Source organism: Pipistrellus kuhlii, unplaced genomic scaffold (assembly GCF_014108245.1).
Source record: "Pipistrellus kuhlii isolate mPipKuh1 unplaced genomic scaffold, mPipKuh1.p scaffold_m20_p_10, whole genome shotgun sequence".
Taxonomy (NCBI): Eukaryota; Metazoa; Chordata; class Mammalia; order Chiroptera; family Vespertilionidae; genus Pipistrellus; species Pipistrellus kuhlii.
In genome coordinates, this window is record NW_023425405.1 from 44849546 (window position 1) to 44868805 (window position 19260).

General features: G+C 36.4%; 1 protein-coding gene across 6 annotated transcripts in view; it reads left to right on the top strand.

Moving 5' to 3' along the window:
* Positions 1-19260, top strand: part of PCLO (piccolo presynaptic cytomatrix protein) — a 253191-nt gene that overhangs the window by 19587 nt on the left and 214344 nt on the right. For all 6 annotated transcript variants that reach the window (XM_045578497.1, XM_036429575.2, XM_045578495.1 and 3 more), the window contains exon 3: positions 7965-9371. In XM_045578497.1, coding sequence (XP_045434453.1) covers positions 7965-9371 — 1407 coding nt within the window. The remainder of the gene's footprint in view (positions 1-7964; positions 9372-19260) is intronic.

Here is a 19260-nt window from a genome sequence, read left to right on the forward strand (position 1 = left end):
TACAAGTTACAAGGGGCTTCTATTCATAGGAATTTAAAACAGTCTGAAATCACTTATAAAATGTTGTCATTTACACAAGCTTTAATATGCTTTTAGCATTTCATATATTTTTTTCTTCCATTATAAAAGTAATATATATTTATTTTAGAAAAATAGAGAAGAAAAAGGGAGAAACAAAAATATCTGTGGCCTCAACATGTATTATAGTAACAACCACCAGTTATGTTTTCTGTCCATAGTCTTTTAATTAAAGTAAAACATATACTTTATATAACACACACACACACACACACACACACACATATTCACACATATACACAAATAAACTCAGTGAATTTTGACAAACTGAACCCATATTACCAGCATCCAGAATTAAAAAATAGAACATTTTATGTATGTAGATAGTTTGATTGTTATTTTAAATTAAAGCATAAACATTTCTATTTTGTTAAGCACTTTGTAACCATACTTTGAATAGCTGCATAATCCTTTACCCAGGAGATACTGTAGTTTACATAACCATTCTTTTCTTGCTGAAAGTGAACACATTGTGCACCAGTAGTTTTATTGCTAGCTTTACCCAGTGTCCAGATAAGTTTTTATTGAACGAGTCTAAAAAATGTCTTCCAAAGTATCATACTTTAAAAAGATATTAGTTTGTAAGAACATGTAATAAATAACTTCAAAATGCAATGGATATTTAATTTTAAGGTGTGCCTTTAACATTTATGTAAAACACTGTGTAATATGAAAACACAAAAATGCTCATGATCCACCCACAATATGTTAATATTCTGCGGACAAAAATTTTCCTGCTAGCTAGCCAAATCTGAAATCTATAGAGCAATCCATCAAGGAAGGGCAGACTAGAACTTTCAGGCAGGTGCCAAAATTATAGTTCACAGGTGGACATATAGTTTTTTTTGGTGTGTGTGCCTTTTTATTGAATTTTATTGGGGTGACACTGGTTAACAAAATTATACAGGTTTCAAGTGTACAATTTCATAAAATTTTATGTTTAAAGTATCATCTGTACACTGTGTGTTCACCACCCTGCAGATTTTTAAAAAGTCTTTCTTTCCTTTCGAAGTCAACATACAAGTAATTGTCTTAATTCCAGTGAGCATCTAATTGAAAAAACAAATGTAGCTTTCAGCATACTTAATGAGTTCACAAAGTTTATGAGACCTTTAATTCTTTTCACTAATATAATTTATTTTTTTATTTTAAATGAAATAATAGCACAGTTCAATAACCCACTGAAATAATTGTACAAACACTGCCTAATTAGAAATATATATTACAAGCTACAAAATGTGTGTGTAAATTAGTTGAGGTATAAAAGTTTGTATTTGCCATATAAGAGGCTGTTTAGAAGTGTTAATGTAAGTTCATTTACTGATTTGGGATCTTCTTCTCTTTATGTAACTGTGACAGAGTACAAATATATTTTCATGTTCCTGCACTGCAGTTGTTTTGTAAATTGTGTTTTGATGAAAGTGTCATGTCAGTTTTCTTGTTTTAGACTGCAGTGATGAACATTAAAATATGCTTTTATCATTTGATCCTATATTGTGAGGATTTATAAACGTTATTGCTAGCATTTGGTGAACATTATTATGCTTTATGAAGGAACCAGGGCCCATTTAATTTACATTTCACAATGGTTGCTGAATTAATGCAGCAGACATTGTAATCCGCACTATTTCTGGATGGATTGCTTTAAATAAAATTGTTTCACCAAATTGCTGGTGTGTATCATCACAGTTCTGAGTAATGCTAGTGTCTAGTTTTTAACCAAAATACATTGTTCATTAATATGCATAGCTAAAGATGTCACCTACAGTGAGCCATCTGTACCCCAAATGCTTCTATGACGGAGTTCATGTGGTTTGGGAAATCCTGAATAACAGAAAGTATAATTTGTTATCAAACATTAACTTGGTTTCCTCTTTATAATATTATATATTATATTATTATCTATGTATATTATATAATTATATTTTATGTGGCATTCAAAATAATGCAATACAATTATACAGTTACATTTATAACTATACAACTAGTATAAATATTTTGACATAATTTGATGAGAAATAGAAAAAAAGTGTAGAATAATTTACCATTAAATAATATCTAAAATTTTATTGGTATACAATGTTGAGAAGTAGTCACTCCTTCTAAGAGTCTAAGCGAGGACAGGAGATGAGAGGAAATAATTGGAAAGAAAGATTTAAAACACTATCTGTTTGAGTCCAGATGTTGTGGTTCAAACTATTGTTTAGTAGTTGAGAAGAGACAGACCTTAATTGATGATGGACTATTAAGTGATAAAGGAGGAAATTCAATGTACACCATAAAAAGGTTCCATTTAGATATATAAGTGAGGAATGCAAATTGTGAATTATAAATCATGTTAGAGAGAATGAAAGTACTGCTTTAATGGAGTAAATGGTATATTTTGATATCATGGCTTGCAGAAAAGTTTAGTTGTAATATATCAAGACAAAGAAACCCAACAAGTTTTATTATAAAGGACAAGATGAAAGCATGATTGAAGAAAACATATTCAGTGGCTAATGTGAACGGTATGCACACCAGCAAATAAAGATTCCATGTGCTTGTTCTTTTGATATTCCATTATTCCAAGTATTATGCTATCTTGTGGAGCAGAGATTTCATTATAAATTTTATGTAAATTTTGTGTTTAAACTGTCCAGTTTGGAGCATATGGAAGGTATATTTAATGTTAGTCACTAAACTTCCTGGAAAATTTTTTTTGAGAGGCTTCCATTCCATTTTGAAGCTAAGCCGATTAGTAATAGATCTGAATAGGAATATGCTTTTATTCTGGAACCCCACATTTGCTAATTCACCTCATTGCTTAAGTGTCTTGAGTTAACTCTCTTGAGTGGTTACTGAAGACATGCTCTTAAAATTCAGAATATAATTTTTTAATAACCAACAGTCTTGATGTTTTTTTAAAAAATGTCACCATTTTAAAATTCTATATGTGAAGCTCACAATTAAAAGTAAACATCAATCAGAACGTCAAACTCAGGGAAGGTAGAGGCGGTGGGGATAAGGGAGAGAGATCAATCAAAGGACTTACATGCATGCATAGAAGCCTAATTAATGAATGGACACAGACCACAGGGGAGTGGGGGCATGAATGGATGGTGGAGGGTAATGGGGGAATAAGCCCACATGTGTAATACCTTGATCGATAAAGAAATTTTTTTAAAAAGTTCAAGTGGTACCTCTTGAAACAGCTGTAAATAAGATATTTCTCATTATTCAGCAAAGGCCTTAGCCAGGAAAGTTGTAATACTATATTCTACAGCTCTGATACATAACAAAAGGGAGTTGGATTAAACAGGGAGTTGTGTTATAGAAATTATATGCAGGTCTATCTTATAAAACACAGGGACCTCAGAATGAGCAGAAATCCTGGCTGACCACTCCCTTAACCTCATTTTTGCAGCATATTAAGTCAGAGGACTGAATGAATAGCCGTATGCCTTTCTTTTGTTCCTTCCTATTAGAGCTAATTGAAATAGAGTAGCTCATTAAACAATTGTGTTTCCAGACTTTGAATTATTTTTACTCACTTCCTATTTTATTTATGCACTTTCTGTAACTAGGGTGGAAAAAGCAAAAGATGACTATTTTTCCTTAATATATGAACCCTAAACTTTAGCAGTAGTTGAGGCATAACACATTTACCTAGTTCAGTTAGAATTTTTCATTTTAATGCTTGTATATTGAAGGTAAGAGTTCTTCTGGGACACATGATCCAGTTGTAGGCTTCCCTGATATTGTTTCTTGTATTTATCTCACCATATTTCAAATGGATGTGGATGATTAGAGTGTAAAATAATTGGATCTAATTAGAGCATAATTTTAGGGAGTGGGTGCTCCTTTGTGACAGGTGACCTGGGAAGTTGTACATGAAATTTATGGACGGAAGGCTTCTGCGAATTGTGGCATGGGGAAGAAGTGATAAAGACTAACATCTTTTAAGATCTTCATTCATAGTTACAGTGGAATGAAGGCCAATCCTGCAGACATAGGGGAACCAACTATGTCATAGACATGGGTACAGGTGGAATTGGCAGGAAGTGTCTAAGGCAATGATGGTAACAAATTCAGGTTCATTTCTGCTCAGAGAGATAAACATTTAATTTTAGGAGAGACACAAGGCAGTAATTTTATTCAGGGAAGATATGGTTAGCAGATACGGTGACTAAGGGGGACTCTTTTAGTTTGAATCAAAGGGGGACCATGGGCAGAAATGTAGACTTGGGTTCTGGGGAGAATGGCATGTAATCAGAAAAGGAGGGCAGAAGCCTGCCCTTCAGGCTGGGTAAACTGGGAATTAGCAGATTAAACAAATGTTGTAGGCTGAAAAGCACAAACATTTTCAATTAACTTACTTAATTTAAACCAACTCAAAAAATATTTGTGAACATCCATATTGCTTTATTGGTCCGTTGTACCCTGGGATCAATAGAAAGATCACACTGCCATGAAGTCCTCACCATTGTCTTTCAGTGGTTACAGATCTGGAAAAAGAATTATGTACGTAAGTGCTTGCAGAAGAAAACTAACACAATTTTATATATTGAATTTCTTACAAAAAAACTAAACTTTATTTCAGTTATTGGAGATGAGGATTGAGGGGAAAATAAAGGTAACCCCTTCCATGTTTTGTTTTAAACAGTTTATATTTGGTGGAATTATAAGGTATGTAAGAAATGACAAGGAAGGAGGACCAAATAAGGAACACTGGCTTGGATATATGAAAGAGTGAATGGGAAATTACCTTTCATAAGCAGTGCAGACACACTTGAGTAATAATAGAGAATGCAGGTACAATGTGGCAGAAATTTTAACTCAGAGGACTGAGAGGGCCAAGGTTGTATTATTACTCCTTATGCTAGGAGGCGGTTCATAATGTTAATGCTGACATAGGTTATGGCCTTTTTCATTCTCTGAAATGTATAGGAAGGCTTTTTTTGTTGTTGTTTTTTTCTCAGTTAAATTAAGAAATTTGAAAATCATCCTGTTTTCAATATTAAATTGTTAAGTGCTGAGATAAAAACAATTTTTAACAGATTTAGGCTGTATAACTAAATGAAAAGGAGGTTCTTTCTAAAAAAAAATCCTAAAAGTAGAGAATGCTTTTTATATTGTGACAGAGGCCTGGTGCATGGATTGGTTGAATGGACTACTGGACACATAGCATATTAGGCTTTTATAATATAGGTTAACTATAGACAATGTATTTTAACAGTGGGAAGGAACATTGAAGGATCATATATCTGAATAAATATTTGAATAAATAAATGAATAAATTTTGCATCTCCTTTGTTTTGGCACTTGTCAAAAAGAATAGTAGTAATTTAACTATAATAAAAGCATAATATGCTAATTAGACCAGACAGCTGAATGACCTCCCTGATGTCCTTCTGGACAACCTTCTGTATGAAGCTGGGGCTGCGAGGGCTGAGGTAAGCCACTGTGGCTGCGAGGGCCGAACCCCTTGCACAAGTTTTATGCATTGGGCCTATAGTTTAACTATATTGAAAGTCACTGACCCTAGAAGTTTTTAAGTACAAGTGGTTAATGTGGATGCAGATCTCACATGATAGTTTATAGGAAAACTAGAGGCCCAATGCATGAAAATTTGTGCAAGAGTAGGCCTTCCTTCCTCCAGTTGCTGGCACCAGATTTCTTCCAGCACCCAGGAACCAGGCTGCCAGCACCGGCTTCCCCCCAGCACCCTGGGCTTGGGCTTCCCTCCTCTAGCTGCCAGCAGGCACCTAGGACCTGGCCTGGCTTTCCTCAGGCTTCCCTCAGGCCTCCCGCAGGCATCCGGGACCGGGGCTGGCTTCCATTGGCCCTGGCTCTTGGAGGGTAGTTGGGTTGATCAGGCTGGCAGGAGTGGGCAATTAGGCAGAGATAAGGCCTACAGGGGAATGGTTAGGAGATGATCAGGCTGGCAGGCAGAGGTGGTTAGGAGTGATCAGACAGGCAAGCAGGCAGGCAAGTGGTTAGAAGCCAGTGGCCATGGATTGTGAGAAGAATATCCGACTGCCTGTGTAGGCCTGATCCCACAAGGATTAGACCAAAATCGGCAGTTGGACATCCACCAAGGGGTCCCAGTTTGGAGAAGGTGCAGGCTGGGCTGAGGGTCACTCCCCCATGCACAAATTTTGTGCACTGGGCCTTTAGTAATATATATATATATATATATATATATATATATATATATATATATATATATAGTTGTGAAATGTTTCAAACATACAGAAAGGTAAAGATAAAAATATACATAGGCATTCAACACCCATATTGAGAACAAATGTAGTGAACACCCCTATCTCTCACTCATACTTAACAAATTTTAATTCTACTTTTGATACAGATTTTTTAAACAGAACTATAGCATGTCAGTTAGTGTTAAATATCTCTTTTAATCTTCTCTAAATAAAAATTTGCCCTCTGTGAGATTGCAAAGTAAGGCTTGTTATATAGGTGTGTGAGTTTAAATAATTTTAATGTGCTTTTTAAAATGTTAAGGCCATTTTAATGATTAAGAAAAATATTCATGTCGTTTTTTTCCATTAAAAAGCTTAACTATAAACCATCATATTACAAATAAAAGTTTAGTGATGATTAGTTCAGTTTCTTTTCAAAAGGAAATTATTTGCAAATAAAGAGTATGTTGTTTACCAACTGATTAAGACTTCACAATTTATATGGCAGGAAACATTTCTGGTACCTGTGCTCCATATATTTACTTTTTACCACATAGAAATCTACACAAAGAACTTTAGTGCTACATTGGTAACATTAGTTACTTTGGCTGGAGAGATTGTATCATGTAAAGTTTGCCATTCTAATTACTTTGGTTATTTAAAATTTTATATAGTAAGCATATATTATTTTGGAATTTAAAAAGGTAATGTTAAACATAGGTATTTTTAAGTAACCTCCCAAAATATATAATACCAACTTCAACATCTCTTTTTTACATTGGACATGATTTGAAAAGAGCATCTATACCTATATTTACACACACATGAGTGTGTGTGTGTGTGTGTGTGTGTGTATTATAGATATATGTATAGACGTTCTTTTAAATGCTGAGATTAAAATTATTTCTATTTTCAACAGATTCTGTGTGTGTGTGTGTGTGTGTGTGTGTGTGTGTATGATGTATTTCTCACCTGTATATGTTTCTCACCAGTCAAATAAGAATATTGCTTCCTTGTATTCCCTACATTTCTCTTTCCAGTATATTCAGAAAATTAAAAGGAAACAGTATTTTCTTTATTAGACCATGCTATTTATGCTGATTTGATGGGAGGGGTTGCCATTATTTTTTTCTATATTTTGTTAACAGAGGATGTTCTCTTTTTAATCCAGCATGGTTAATGATTTTTGTTTTTCACACATTTGATTATGTCTCCTTGGAGGGGGAAGTAATGCTGTGCTAATTTAGGAAATTAGCAATGTGTTCATAATTTGACAAGCCTACTCCGGGTTGTATAACTAAAATCTGTTATGAACCATCAATAGAGAAAGTATCTAACATAACTGATTTATGGAATCTAATCTATATTACAATTTTTTTTTTATGATACATGCTTTTCTATTTCTGGGAGTAATCAAACTTCGAGTAAACCCAAGGTGAAGAATGGCAATTAACTTTAGAGGAAAAATACAATTTTGTTGATTTTTACTCTCATATTTCCTTAAAAAATAGAGTGCTTAAGTCTCTGAGGTTCATGAATTATATTTTAAGGTAATTACTTGAATATTATTTAATTCCAGTAATTTGATCTTTTATGTTTTACTTCATGACAGACATTGTTTCAGATGATACCATGCATTTTGAAAATGTTTTCACATTGTTTCTGTCCCAGTAACCAACCGTTGTTTTATTTTACTTCTAGGTAAAAGAGTGGCTCTGTTTAAATTGTCAGATGCAAAGAGCTCTAGGAGGTGACCTGGCCCCAATTCCATCATCACCCCAGCCCAAACCGAAGGCAGCCCCAGTTATTCCCGCATCAGTGGTGAGCAAGCCATCCCCACAGTCACAGCAGATTTCTCCGAAGAAGGATACTGTTCCCAAACAGGATATCTCAAAGGCACCTGAGTCTAAAAAGCCTCCACCACTATTGAAACAACCAACCCTTCACGGTTCTCCCCCCATCACGGCCAAGCAGCCTCATGTGGCAGAATCCTCATCCAAGCCAGCCCCTCCCGAAGAGCCTTCTGTCCCCTCCGAGCCGGCCAAGGCCCCCATGGCTGATGATAAACCAAAGCAGCCCACGATGGCGAAGCCAGCCACAGACATTGTGTCTTCATCGCCAACAGCAACAAAACCTGATATTCCAAGCTCCAAAATACGATCCCAGGATCAAGAGAAAACAGCTCCTCCCCTGAAAACAGACTCTGCCAAACCTTCACAGAGTTTCCCACCAACTGGGGAAAAAGTCACCCCATTCGATTCTAAAGTCATACCTCGGCCTGCATCAGATTCGAAAATGTTATCACATCCGGGGCCCAGTGTGGAGAGCAAAGGTAAAAAACAAGTGGACCCAGTGCAAAAGAGGGAAGAACCCAAGAAAACACAAACCAAAACCAGCCCTAAGCCAGATGCCAAGCCTGTGCCAAAAGGGTCACCAACACCTTCCGGCCCACGACCTACCGCTGGCCAAACTGCACCCCCATCTCCCCAGCCACCAAAGCCTCAGGAGCAGTCAAGGCGTTTCAGCCTGAATGTGGGGAGTATCACTGATGCTCCTAAGTCACAGCCCACCACCCCTCAAGAAACGATGACGGGGAAGCTCTTTGGGTTTGGAGCGTCAATCTTCAGCCAGGCATCGAATTTAATCTCCACAGCAGGCCAGCCTGGATCTCATGCACAGAGTGGGCCAGGGGCCCCAGCAAAACAAGCCCCTCCTCCCGCACAGCCACCCCCTTCTCAGGGGCCACCCAAGTCTACAGGTCAGGCACCACCAGCACCTGCAAAGGTCCTTCCTGTGAAAAAGGAAGCAAAAGCTCCAGGAGCTGAAAAATTAGAGCCCAAAGATGGGCAAGTTCCAACCGTCAAAAGAACAGAAACAGAAAAGAAGCCTCAGCCTACCAAGGATCGAAAACCTTCAGCAGCTGAGCCTCCAAAGGCCGAGCTTCCCCCACAAGTGGAGAAACCCTCCAAACCAGTATCAGCCTGTCCTCTCTGCAAAACTGAGCTCAACGTAGGTTCCAAGGAGCCTCCTAATTTCAATACTTGCACCGAGTGCAAGCAACAAGTGTGTAATCTCTGTGGATTTAACCCTACGCCACACTTGACGGAGGTAAGCAATATTTATATTACATATGGATGTGAGATGATTGTCTTCATTTTGAAATATTTGGTAGCCAAGTTTCTAAGCAAAAAAACAAAAAAAACAAAACACATTTCTAGTAAAGAAAGCAAATGAATATTGACACCTTAGAAGTTTCAATTCCTTTTATTTTTTTAAAATATATTTTATTGACTTGTATTACAGAGAGGAAGGAAGAGGGATAGAGAGCTAGAAACGTCGATGAGAGAGAAACATCGACCAGCTGCCTCTTGCACACCCCGTACCGGGGATGGGCCCGCAACCAATGTACATGCCCTTGACCGGAATCGAACCTGGGACCTTTCAGTCCACAGACCGAAGCTCTACCACTGAGCCAAACCAGGTTTTTCGGCTCAATTCCTTTTTATAGGTTTGCATACTTATTTTAAAAAGTTCATGTAATTTATATAATACTTTTCTGGGTTAACGCAATAGAAGTAAGAAGATGATATAAGCTGACAACTTAAAATAACAACTATCCCAATCCTTTATGAATTAACCACCTGTAGCTTTGGAGGATTGTCTGGTTTTCACCTATAAACATCAACTAAGAGAAGTAATTTACTATTTCCAATCTTTCTAATCCTTCCACTTTCTTTAAGTTTGGTTGTTTGCAGATCTGCTATTTTATAAAACATGAGATCGGTTACAAAAATTTTTAAAACTTTGTTAAGGGAATATTATTATCTACTAGAAAATATCACTTCAAATATATTATGTCTAGACTTTTTTGGTAGTTTTGTTTGAGCTATTTGGCATAAATGTAATAAATTATTTTATTAAGAACTATGGAAAGAAAAAAATATGGATTTATACAAATCAAAATACTTAGTGATTATTTTATTTTATTCTTCTCGATTTTATAATTGATAGGAATGAGGAATTATACCGATTTTTAGCAACTATACAAAAGAAACTTTAGAGAATCTTGCTATTGTTTTCAAGTTGTTTTTTAAGAATAAACCATACAATATTTTAATTTTTTACCTCTGAAAAATAATAGCAAATATATTGCTTTGATATTATTATTATAACACGGTATGGAAATATTGTCTTTATAGACTTAAGCAGGTTTTTATTCTCCTTACCTGTGATGAATAATGTTAACTAAGATTTATTTTAAAAGAAGGTAAAATTTATTTTAAAAGAAGGTAAAATGTCATGAGTGGTAACAACTATAATTATTACTTAGAGTAATGTTTTTGGAAGAATTGCCTTTGGTTAAATATTCATGAAGAAGAAATTTTGGTTTTCCCAATAAGCATGTTCTCAATAATGTTTCATTCAACGTCCTTTCTTTATAATGTTGATGAGAGGGGGGGGGAATTATTCCTGACTAGAGAAGTGGAGTTTGCACCTTCTCCCCATGTGTTTTTTGGTTTCTCTGAGGCCAGTTTCCTCCCAGGTCCAAAGATGCACACATTAGGTGAAGTGGCTGAGTGAGTGTGAGTGTGTGTCAGTGTGCCCTGTGATGGAAATGTCCCATACAGTGTAGGTCCCACCTTGCAGTCTGAGCTGGGATGGGCTCCAGCTCCCTACATCCCTGAATAAATGGGAAATCATTGACTTATTTACTTTTATACTCTTTTCTCAAATGTATGTACAATTCACATTTATTCCAATGTTTACTATTAGGAGTATTTTGGGTCTTTAGTTAGAAGTTTGGTGATGTTTTTGTGACCAGAAATATGCTATAGGAACTTAACTCTTATTTATGTCAATTAACCTAGGGTAAAATTTATTTTGTTATATGTTGTGTCCTTAAAGTTGAAGTTTCTAAGAACCTAGGGACTTCATCAGGTGAGGATTTACTGTACAACTGTGTTAATTTCATTGAGCTAAAACATTGTACCATTTAATGAGTAGTCCTGTTGTACCAATACCAGGCAGTTAACTTATATAGTTACAAAACTGCACCACTAAAAACAAAACAAGGATGTCTATATTTAAAGTGCATTTGGGGTACACTACAAAAAACGTGTCTGCATTGTGGAGGGATAACTATAACTTATATAAACGTGTGTGAAAATATATATATATATATATATTTGTATGTATACATTTGGCCAATTTGGTCAATGTTTGGAGCTATGAAATGAGAGCCCTGAGTAGAGAATCAATAAGCCTTTTATAGAAATCTTTGATTTTTTTGTAGGTTGCTCAATTATACTTCAGAGGTGGTGATTTGAAAAGGAGAATTCTTGAATAAAGCAGAGAGCTATCTCTGGATGGAATTTAAATAATGTGAAAATATAGATTTTTTTTCAAGTTTTTAAATGATTCAGGTGAAATCCTATTTTGAATGTGATCAGTCAGACGATCTTTCATTGTTCAGATTATTTTGTCGTGTAGTAATTTCTTTGAATTTGGGAGATCATGTTTCAGAGGAGAAGAAAATTCGATGTAATAAAAGCAATGTATTGTGCTCTTGGCTCAATTTGACTGCACTTATCCATAAGAAGTTTTCAGTTAGTAGGTCTTAAAGCCTCTGGTCTCCAACTGAAGTCCATTGGCTGACCTGGCATCTAGGGAGTGGATAATCTATGCTCTAATCGTTTTTGTTATTATTACCTAAAGGACTTTAGAGGACTGGAAGAAGGGGTTGGTTGAAGAGAAAGGCACGTGTGTGTGTGTGTGCGCACATGTGTGTGTGTATACGTGCACATATGTGTCCAGGAAATTATAAATGTGACCTATAGGCTTAGTTTCACAGTATGCTATCCTTCATACTGTGGTTAGGAAGGCACCTCCTCCTTGATCCTTGTTTTATTTCTGTGGCTTCTTCATTCTCTTTATAATATTTTTCACGTGACCCGATATTTTCTGCAGGGCTGGCACTGTACTTCTATTGTAGTTTTAGAAAACACTTTCTGAAAATACTCATACTTTATGCCTGCAATGTAAAAAGGTATGGTATTCTTTAAAAAAGGATTCAATCATTTCTCTTTATTTTTCTAAGAAAACACATTTGACTGTTTCATAAGCTTCTACTGCACTAATCACTATGAGGCAGGACTTCTTTTCCTGTTGGTACCATCCTGCCCTCCTCTGTGCTGTTCTGTTCCGCTAGTGGCCAGAGGAGCCATTCCTACTTTGTCATGGGTTAGGAAGCTCTTCCCCCCTCTATTGATCAAATACACCTGTCTCCAGGGTTGTTTCCTGTTCAGTAGTTCACACTGCACATCCCCCACAGCACTAGTGGAGTGCCAAGTGCTGCCTGCAGAGCTCTGGGGTGTAGCCAGGCTTCAGCCCAAGCCTTATGGTTTAACTGTTTGATGCCCAATATGTATAAATGGTACTATAACTCATCAATCTCTGCTAGCAAGGAACACTTGTTTTAGGCATTAATTTCTGCCAACTCAGGGAGTATTTCATCCTGGAAGGAATTTTAAAGGTGGCTGCAAGGCTTTCTGGAAAAGCGAATTTGTAGAATTTAGAATCACACTAAGAAAAACAGATTAAATTGGTAATCCGTTTACCTAGTTAATTTTAAGCATTCTGGTTCAGTTCAAATGCAAAAAGATGTCAAACCACTCATAGTGGGTATTCATTGTTTGTATTATCCTCTATCAAAGTAACTTTTACTATGAACATAAGACTTAAAACTAAGTATTTTTATGTTTCATGAAGAAGTCCTAGAGTCATATTTTTGCTTCCCTAGTCAAATAATTATGCATGACCTAACTGATGTAGGAAAACCTTGCATATATTTGTCACTTTGCTTTTTAAAAAAATATATATTTTATTAATTCTTTACAGAGAGGAAGGGAGAGGGATAGAGACTTGAAACATCAATGAGAGAGAAACATGGATCAGCTGCCTCCTGCACACACCCCCACTGGGGATGTGCCGGCAACCTAGGCACATGCCCTTGACCAGAATCGAATCCAGGACCCTTTAGTCCGCAGGCCGACGCTCTATCTGCTCTATCCACTGAGCCAAACCGGCTCCAGCTGTCACTTTGCTTTTAAAATTTGCTAGTATGCAACAAATGTACCTTTTGAGCCAATTAAGACACAGCAGTGTAATGGAGAACCCTTTACATCTTCACTCTCCAGCCAGAGCGCTTCTACATTCTCTGTCAGATACTCAAAGAAGACCTAGTGGGGACAAGCTGCACTTGTTAGTTTGGCAAACATAATATCTTGCCTTTAGTTGGAAGATTACATAAGATTTTAAAATCATATATATGTTATTGTAAAACATTTTAAGTACACAAATATAAGAAAAATTAAAGATAGAAAGAATGATTAAAAAAACAATGAGAAAAGAATTCTACTTATTAGTATCAAAAGAACTACATATAATGAAGATCTGCATTCTTAGTAAAAATTTTTGCCATGCATGGCAAAGTGTGACACTTGATGGCACTTTTTGATTAACATAAGAAAGTTGATAAATTTGTTGGCAGGACTGTAATTGCTCTCATTTTTTTTTAAAGTAAGTTTTGTTAAACTCATTTGCCTTAACCTGGCATACCCATTTCAAGTAATTTATCTAACATATCAAAATACAATAAAACAAAGATATGTGTTTTACTCCTGTGTAGTTTATATAGTAACAGGAAGTAGAACACCCTTAGTTTCTCAGTTTTCAAGTGGGGAATGCACTTCAGTATTGCAATACTTGCATAGTTATTTACCTTACATGAGGTAAGCCAGTGAGTGTTCACTTGAAAGGATGTACAATGTATAAAGCTTTGTGAAATAAAGAAGTCAATAAAAATATGTAAGTGTCTGGTCAAGATGGCAAAGTAGATAAACACTTGGCTTGCCTCTTCCTATGACCACATCAACATTACAACTAAATTACAGAACAATCAACGTGGAGAACGATCGGAAGACTAGCTAAACAGAACTCCTGTACTTCTCTACATCTTATTTTCTTGGAGATTCGTAATTTCCCCTTATTTTCTATGCTCCAGTCAACCCTCATAGATAGTATTGTAATTGTTTGTCTATGAAACTTCGCCAGAAAGTGAGTTGCTCCTGGAGCACAATCAGTAACATCTAAATGCCAGGACATAGTAGGTAGTTTACATATTTGCACAGTGGAGGAAAAACAGGATTTATGAAAATAGCATGTAGAATGAAATGCATGCTCTATGTTGATAGTAGTATAATTGTAGTTGAAAATGGTTTGAAACTTAATTCTATATTGGCTACAAGAATTTTTAAAGTCCTCCTTAAAAAGTCTTCCATACTAATATGTATCTCTTAGCATATATTCTTAAAGTATGGAAGGATTAGAAAGAAGATCATTTTTACATGAAAAAATAGTAGCTTCATATTTTTAAATTATTTGCTTAAATATAACTTCAATGAAGCCAGCCACAACCACTCTATATAACGTGCCAATCTCCCATAATCCAGTTTTCATACTCTGTACCTTTTTTTTCTTTTGTCCAAAGCACTTATTATCTTGTTATGTAATATTTAATTTACTAATTTATTTATATTATTTCTCTACCTCACTAGAACACAAGTTCCATGAGAGCCAGGCCCTTGACATAAAATGGACTCTCACAAAATCTTTACTTGCATTCTATAGACTCACAAAATCTTTGTAGAATGAATAAATTTATCCCATGTAGTTATTTCAGATATAGTATTTAAATTGGGTAAACTAGAATATTGAATCAAAATACTAAGAGTTCAACCTCATATCTGGTTAGCTGAAAATATTTTTTACAACCTTCTTAACTCATTACTTTTTCTAATATGCCTCCTTTCAAAAGGTGAAGACATGCCACATGTATTGAAAACTTTCTTCAAATTTTCATTACAAAATTGAGCCCATAAAGGATAATGTATCTTCTGAGGGATAGATGAATGAAATTAAGCTTTAAGGAAAAGAGACAGTGGTTTTGGTGATTCATAGAGAGGAAGCGTAGCAGGGTGTCAACATAGTTTCTATGCCATCTCTTAGTGGCTTGGTTTCTTCTATTAAATGATAAGTGGATCTACATCATTGGGTTGTTTTAAGGATTAGAAGAGTTCAAATATTAGTTTTCATAGCTATAGTTACCAGATCTAGGAGGCATATGGTGTCAAGATACACCTTATGTTAAACAGACAATATAAAAATTATCTTTTCTAAGTAAAGTTTTACCTATAAGAAGAGTTAAACTGCTTAGTGAAATGTATTTCGATGTTAAATAGCAAGTGTAGGCCTTTTCTCCAGGCTTGAAATATTTTATCAGATTATCTTATATAATAAAAGCCTAAATGGCATGACGCCCTCATGTGACGCCATCACAATATGGCCACCACATAATAGCCTCCCTCACATCGTCACAAGATGGCCATCACAACATGCCAACCACAAATTGGCCGCCACAAGATGGCTGGCATGGGAAGGCAGTTGTGGGCAATCAGGCCAGAAGGGGAGGGCAGTTGTAGGTGAACAGGTCTGTTGGGGAGGGCAGTTGGGGGCAACCAGGCCTGCAGGGAAAGGCAGTTGTGGGTGAACAGACCTTAAGGGAGGGCAGTTGGGGGCAATCAGGCCGGTAAGGGAAGGCAGTTAAGGGCCATCAGGCTGGGAGAGGAAGGCAGTTGGGGTGATTAGGCCAGCAGGGGAGCAGTTAGGGGGTGATCAGGCTGGCAGGCAGAAGAGGTTAGGGTCAATCAGGCAGGCAGGCAGGCAGGCAAGTGGTTAGGAGCCAGCAGTTTCGGATTATGAAAGGGATGTCCAACTGCTGGTTTAGGCTCAATCCCATTGGGGTCCCAGATTGGACAGGGTGCAGGCCAGGCTGAGGGACACCCCCTCCTAAGCCTCTAGTTTTATATAACACTAGAGGCCTGGTGCACAAAATTCATGCATTGGTAGGGGCCCTAGTGGCTGCTAGCTGCCTGCCAGGGCTTTGCTTTGTTTTGCACCACCACCTAGTGGTCAGCGGACATCATAGTGAGCCATTAAACTCCTGGTCAGTCAAATTCCTGAGGGACATTTTGTATATTAGCCCATATATATATTAGAGGCCTGGCACATGAAATTTGTGCACAGGTATGGTCCTTAGGCCTGTTTGCAATCAGGGCCATCTTCCCTGGCTGCATGTAGCCGGTCCACCGCCACCACCCACCCCCGGTTCCCTTTTTGCTATCAGGTAATCGGAGCCTGCCAACCAGGGGGAGGAACCAAGAGGTTGACTCTTCCACTCACTCACCAGCCGTGCCCCCTCCCCCCCGTGTTTCCTTTTGTGTGTGGGGCAACAGGTGGGGCAGGGGCCTTGGTCTGGTGCCACCCACGTCCCCCACCACCCATCACTGGTTCCCCATTCACCATCGGGCTATCTGAGCCTGCAGGCCAAGGAAAGGGACTGAGAGGTGGTCAGTGCACCTCATAGTGACTATTTGAGGATCATTCTGGTCATTCCACTGTTAGGGTCCATTTGCATATTACCCTTTTATTATATAAGATGGTAAAAAATAATGGGCCCTGACTAAAATGAAAACACATGCATTCCTCTTCTCTTTTATTTGCAATGTCAACAGTGCTTCTAATTTTACTCATTTAATGAGCTACAATTATAGTATATTAATATAAATGTTTTCTTTACATATGAAAAGAAGCAAAGTACTTCTAAAGATTTTGAAAACTTTTATTGTGAGAAGTTTTATCATGGATTTTCTTTAAAATTAGTATATTTGGAAAACCTTAGAAAATTCCTGAAAAGTGATTACCAGTAAAAATATGTTGACATGAAAAATCCTCACTGAAACTGTATAGCTAAATGATTTAATTTATGTCAGCTATAGTTTGAAATTTATTTTCTTTTTTGACATTTAAATGAATTGTTCACATATTTGTATTTCTAAAACAAATGGAATTATATAAAGATCTTAAAGCATAATGACTTCTTGCTAAATGAAACCCAGTAGCCAGAATTGTTATAATGATTTATCCCAGTACTTTAAAAATAAGCATATATTTCCTAATTAAAACATTCTGTCACCCTCAGGGAAATTGCAAATATACTTTTTGACAGAATATTACTTAAATTACACAAAGTAAAGAATCATATCATTTTCAGTTTTAAAAATGATCTTATCTTCTCTATTTCTACAACATTGTGTAACATTTAAAGGAAACCTAAATATGGAGTCCAGTTTAAAACTGATGTTACTCTGGATTTATGTCGTAACATAAAAACTTATTTTTTCCTCCAGTGGTATTGATTTGCTACATAATATGTTGTCACAAACTTACAGCTTAAAACAATAACACATTGATTACCTTACAGTTGTATAGCTGAGAAGTCTGCTATGGCATGACTGGCTTCTCAGATCACAGTCTTAATAAAAGACAAATCAAGGTATGGTTGAAGCTGTGTTCCAAGTTTATCCAGGTTGTTGGCAGAATTCCGTTGTCATTGTAAGACTGAGGTCTTAGTTTCCTTGTTAACCAGGGGCCGTTGTTAGTTCTTGAAGGCTTTTGGCATTCCTTGACTAATGGCTCCCCCATCTTTAAAGCCAGTAACAAATTCCCTAAAGTGAAATCCACCTTCCTCTTTTAAATCGTGACTTATGAAGGATCCAGGCTCCTTCAAGGACTTGGATAGTACCTCTTTTGATTTACTCAAAAGTCAACTGATTAGTAACTTAATCATGGAGAATTAGCCCATGATGTTTACAGTTTCTGCCTACAAAGAAGAAGAGGGAATTAAAAATAAGGTGTGTATACAAGAAACATAAATCTTGGAGGTGGAGATATATCTTAGAATCTCCTACCACAGCAATGAACAATTGAATTTATTATAGAAAGAACATTTTGTAAAGAAAGGCACATTTATTTGATTGATTTTGTCACAGGGCATACATACCTCCATGTGCATGGGCACGTCATTGACACATTAAAGAATTAATTTATGTCAAATTCCAAGGCAAGCAGAAGAGTTAGAGCAGTACAGGAAGTGATCTTTATGGTGTCATCTCTCCTTTTAGACTTTCCTCATAAAATTAATAATGCATCGTTCTCTTTATCTGGGATGGTAATGAGAGGTCTTTATAAATTTAGAGTTAAATGCCTGGGCTTATTTTTTTTAAATCTTGTCATTAATTTATTAAATGAACACGATTTTTTTGGAAATTAAAGTTAGGATTTCCTCTAAGGGAGGAAATTGACTTGTCAGGGCTTACCAAGTAACTGAGTATCTGGAAGTGGTTTTCATTCTGGATATTGGGGCAGTAAAATCAAGTAAAAGTGGAGTAATATTAGTATTTCACATTCGAAGGCAACTTAAAGTACTAAGCTAATTTCTAATAATTGTCATGCTCTTAATTGTTTAGTGAGATGAATGTGGAATGATTTTAGAACCAAACACCCCTAATATTAATTCCAATGCGAGGCATTTCATCATTAGAGATTTAATTATCTGAGTAATAAAGACACCCTCTTCCCCCAGAAACCTATTAAAATCTATGTATTCCTGCCTAGTCAGGGTGGTTCAGTGGAATTAGGTCATGGATCAATTCCCAGTCAGGGCATATGCCCGGGTTGTGGGCTCAGTGTTCAAATGGGGGCGTGAAGGAGGCAGTTGATTAATGATTCTCGCTGATCATTGATATTTCTATCTCTCTCTCCCTCTCCCTTTCTCTCTGAAATCAATAAAAATATTTTATAAAAGTTTTAATTGTTATAGATAGATTGATAGGTGGAAAAGTAAGTAGTCAGGTAGTTAGATACATCCATATATAGATAGATGCTTTATGCTACATTAACAGTTTAAATATATGATATGAAAAATGACCAAATAAATATGTACGTAGGCACTAATATACAGATCAGAGCAAAAGAAAAGAAAATGCATCAGTTTCTCCACTAAACATCATTTTTTGCTTCTTCCTTTCTCAACTGAGTG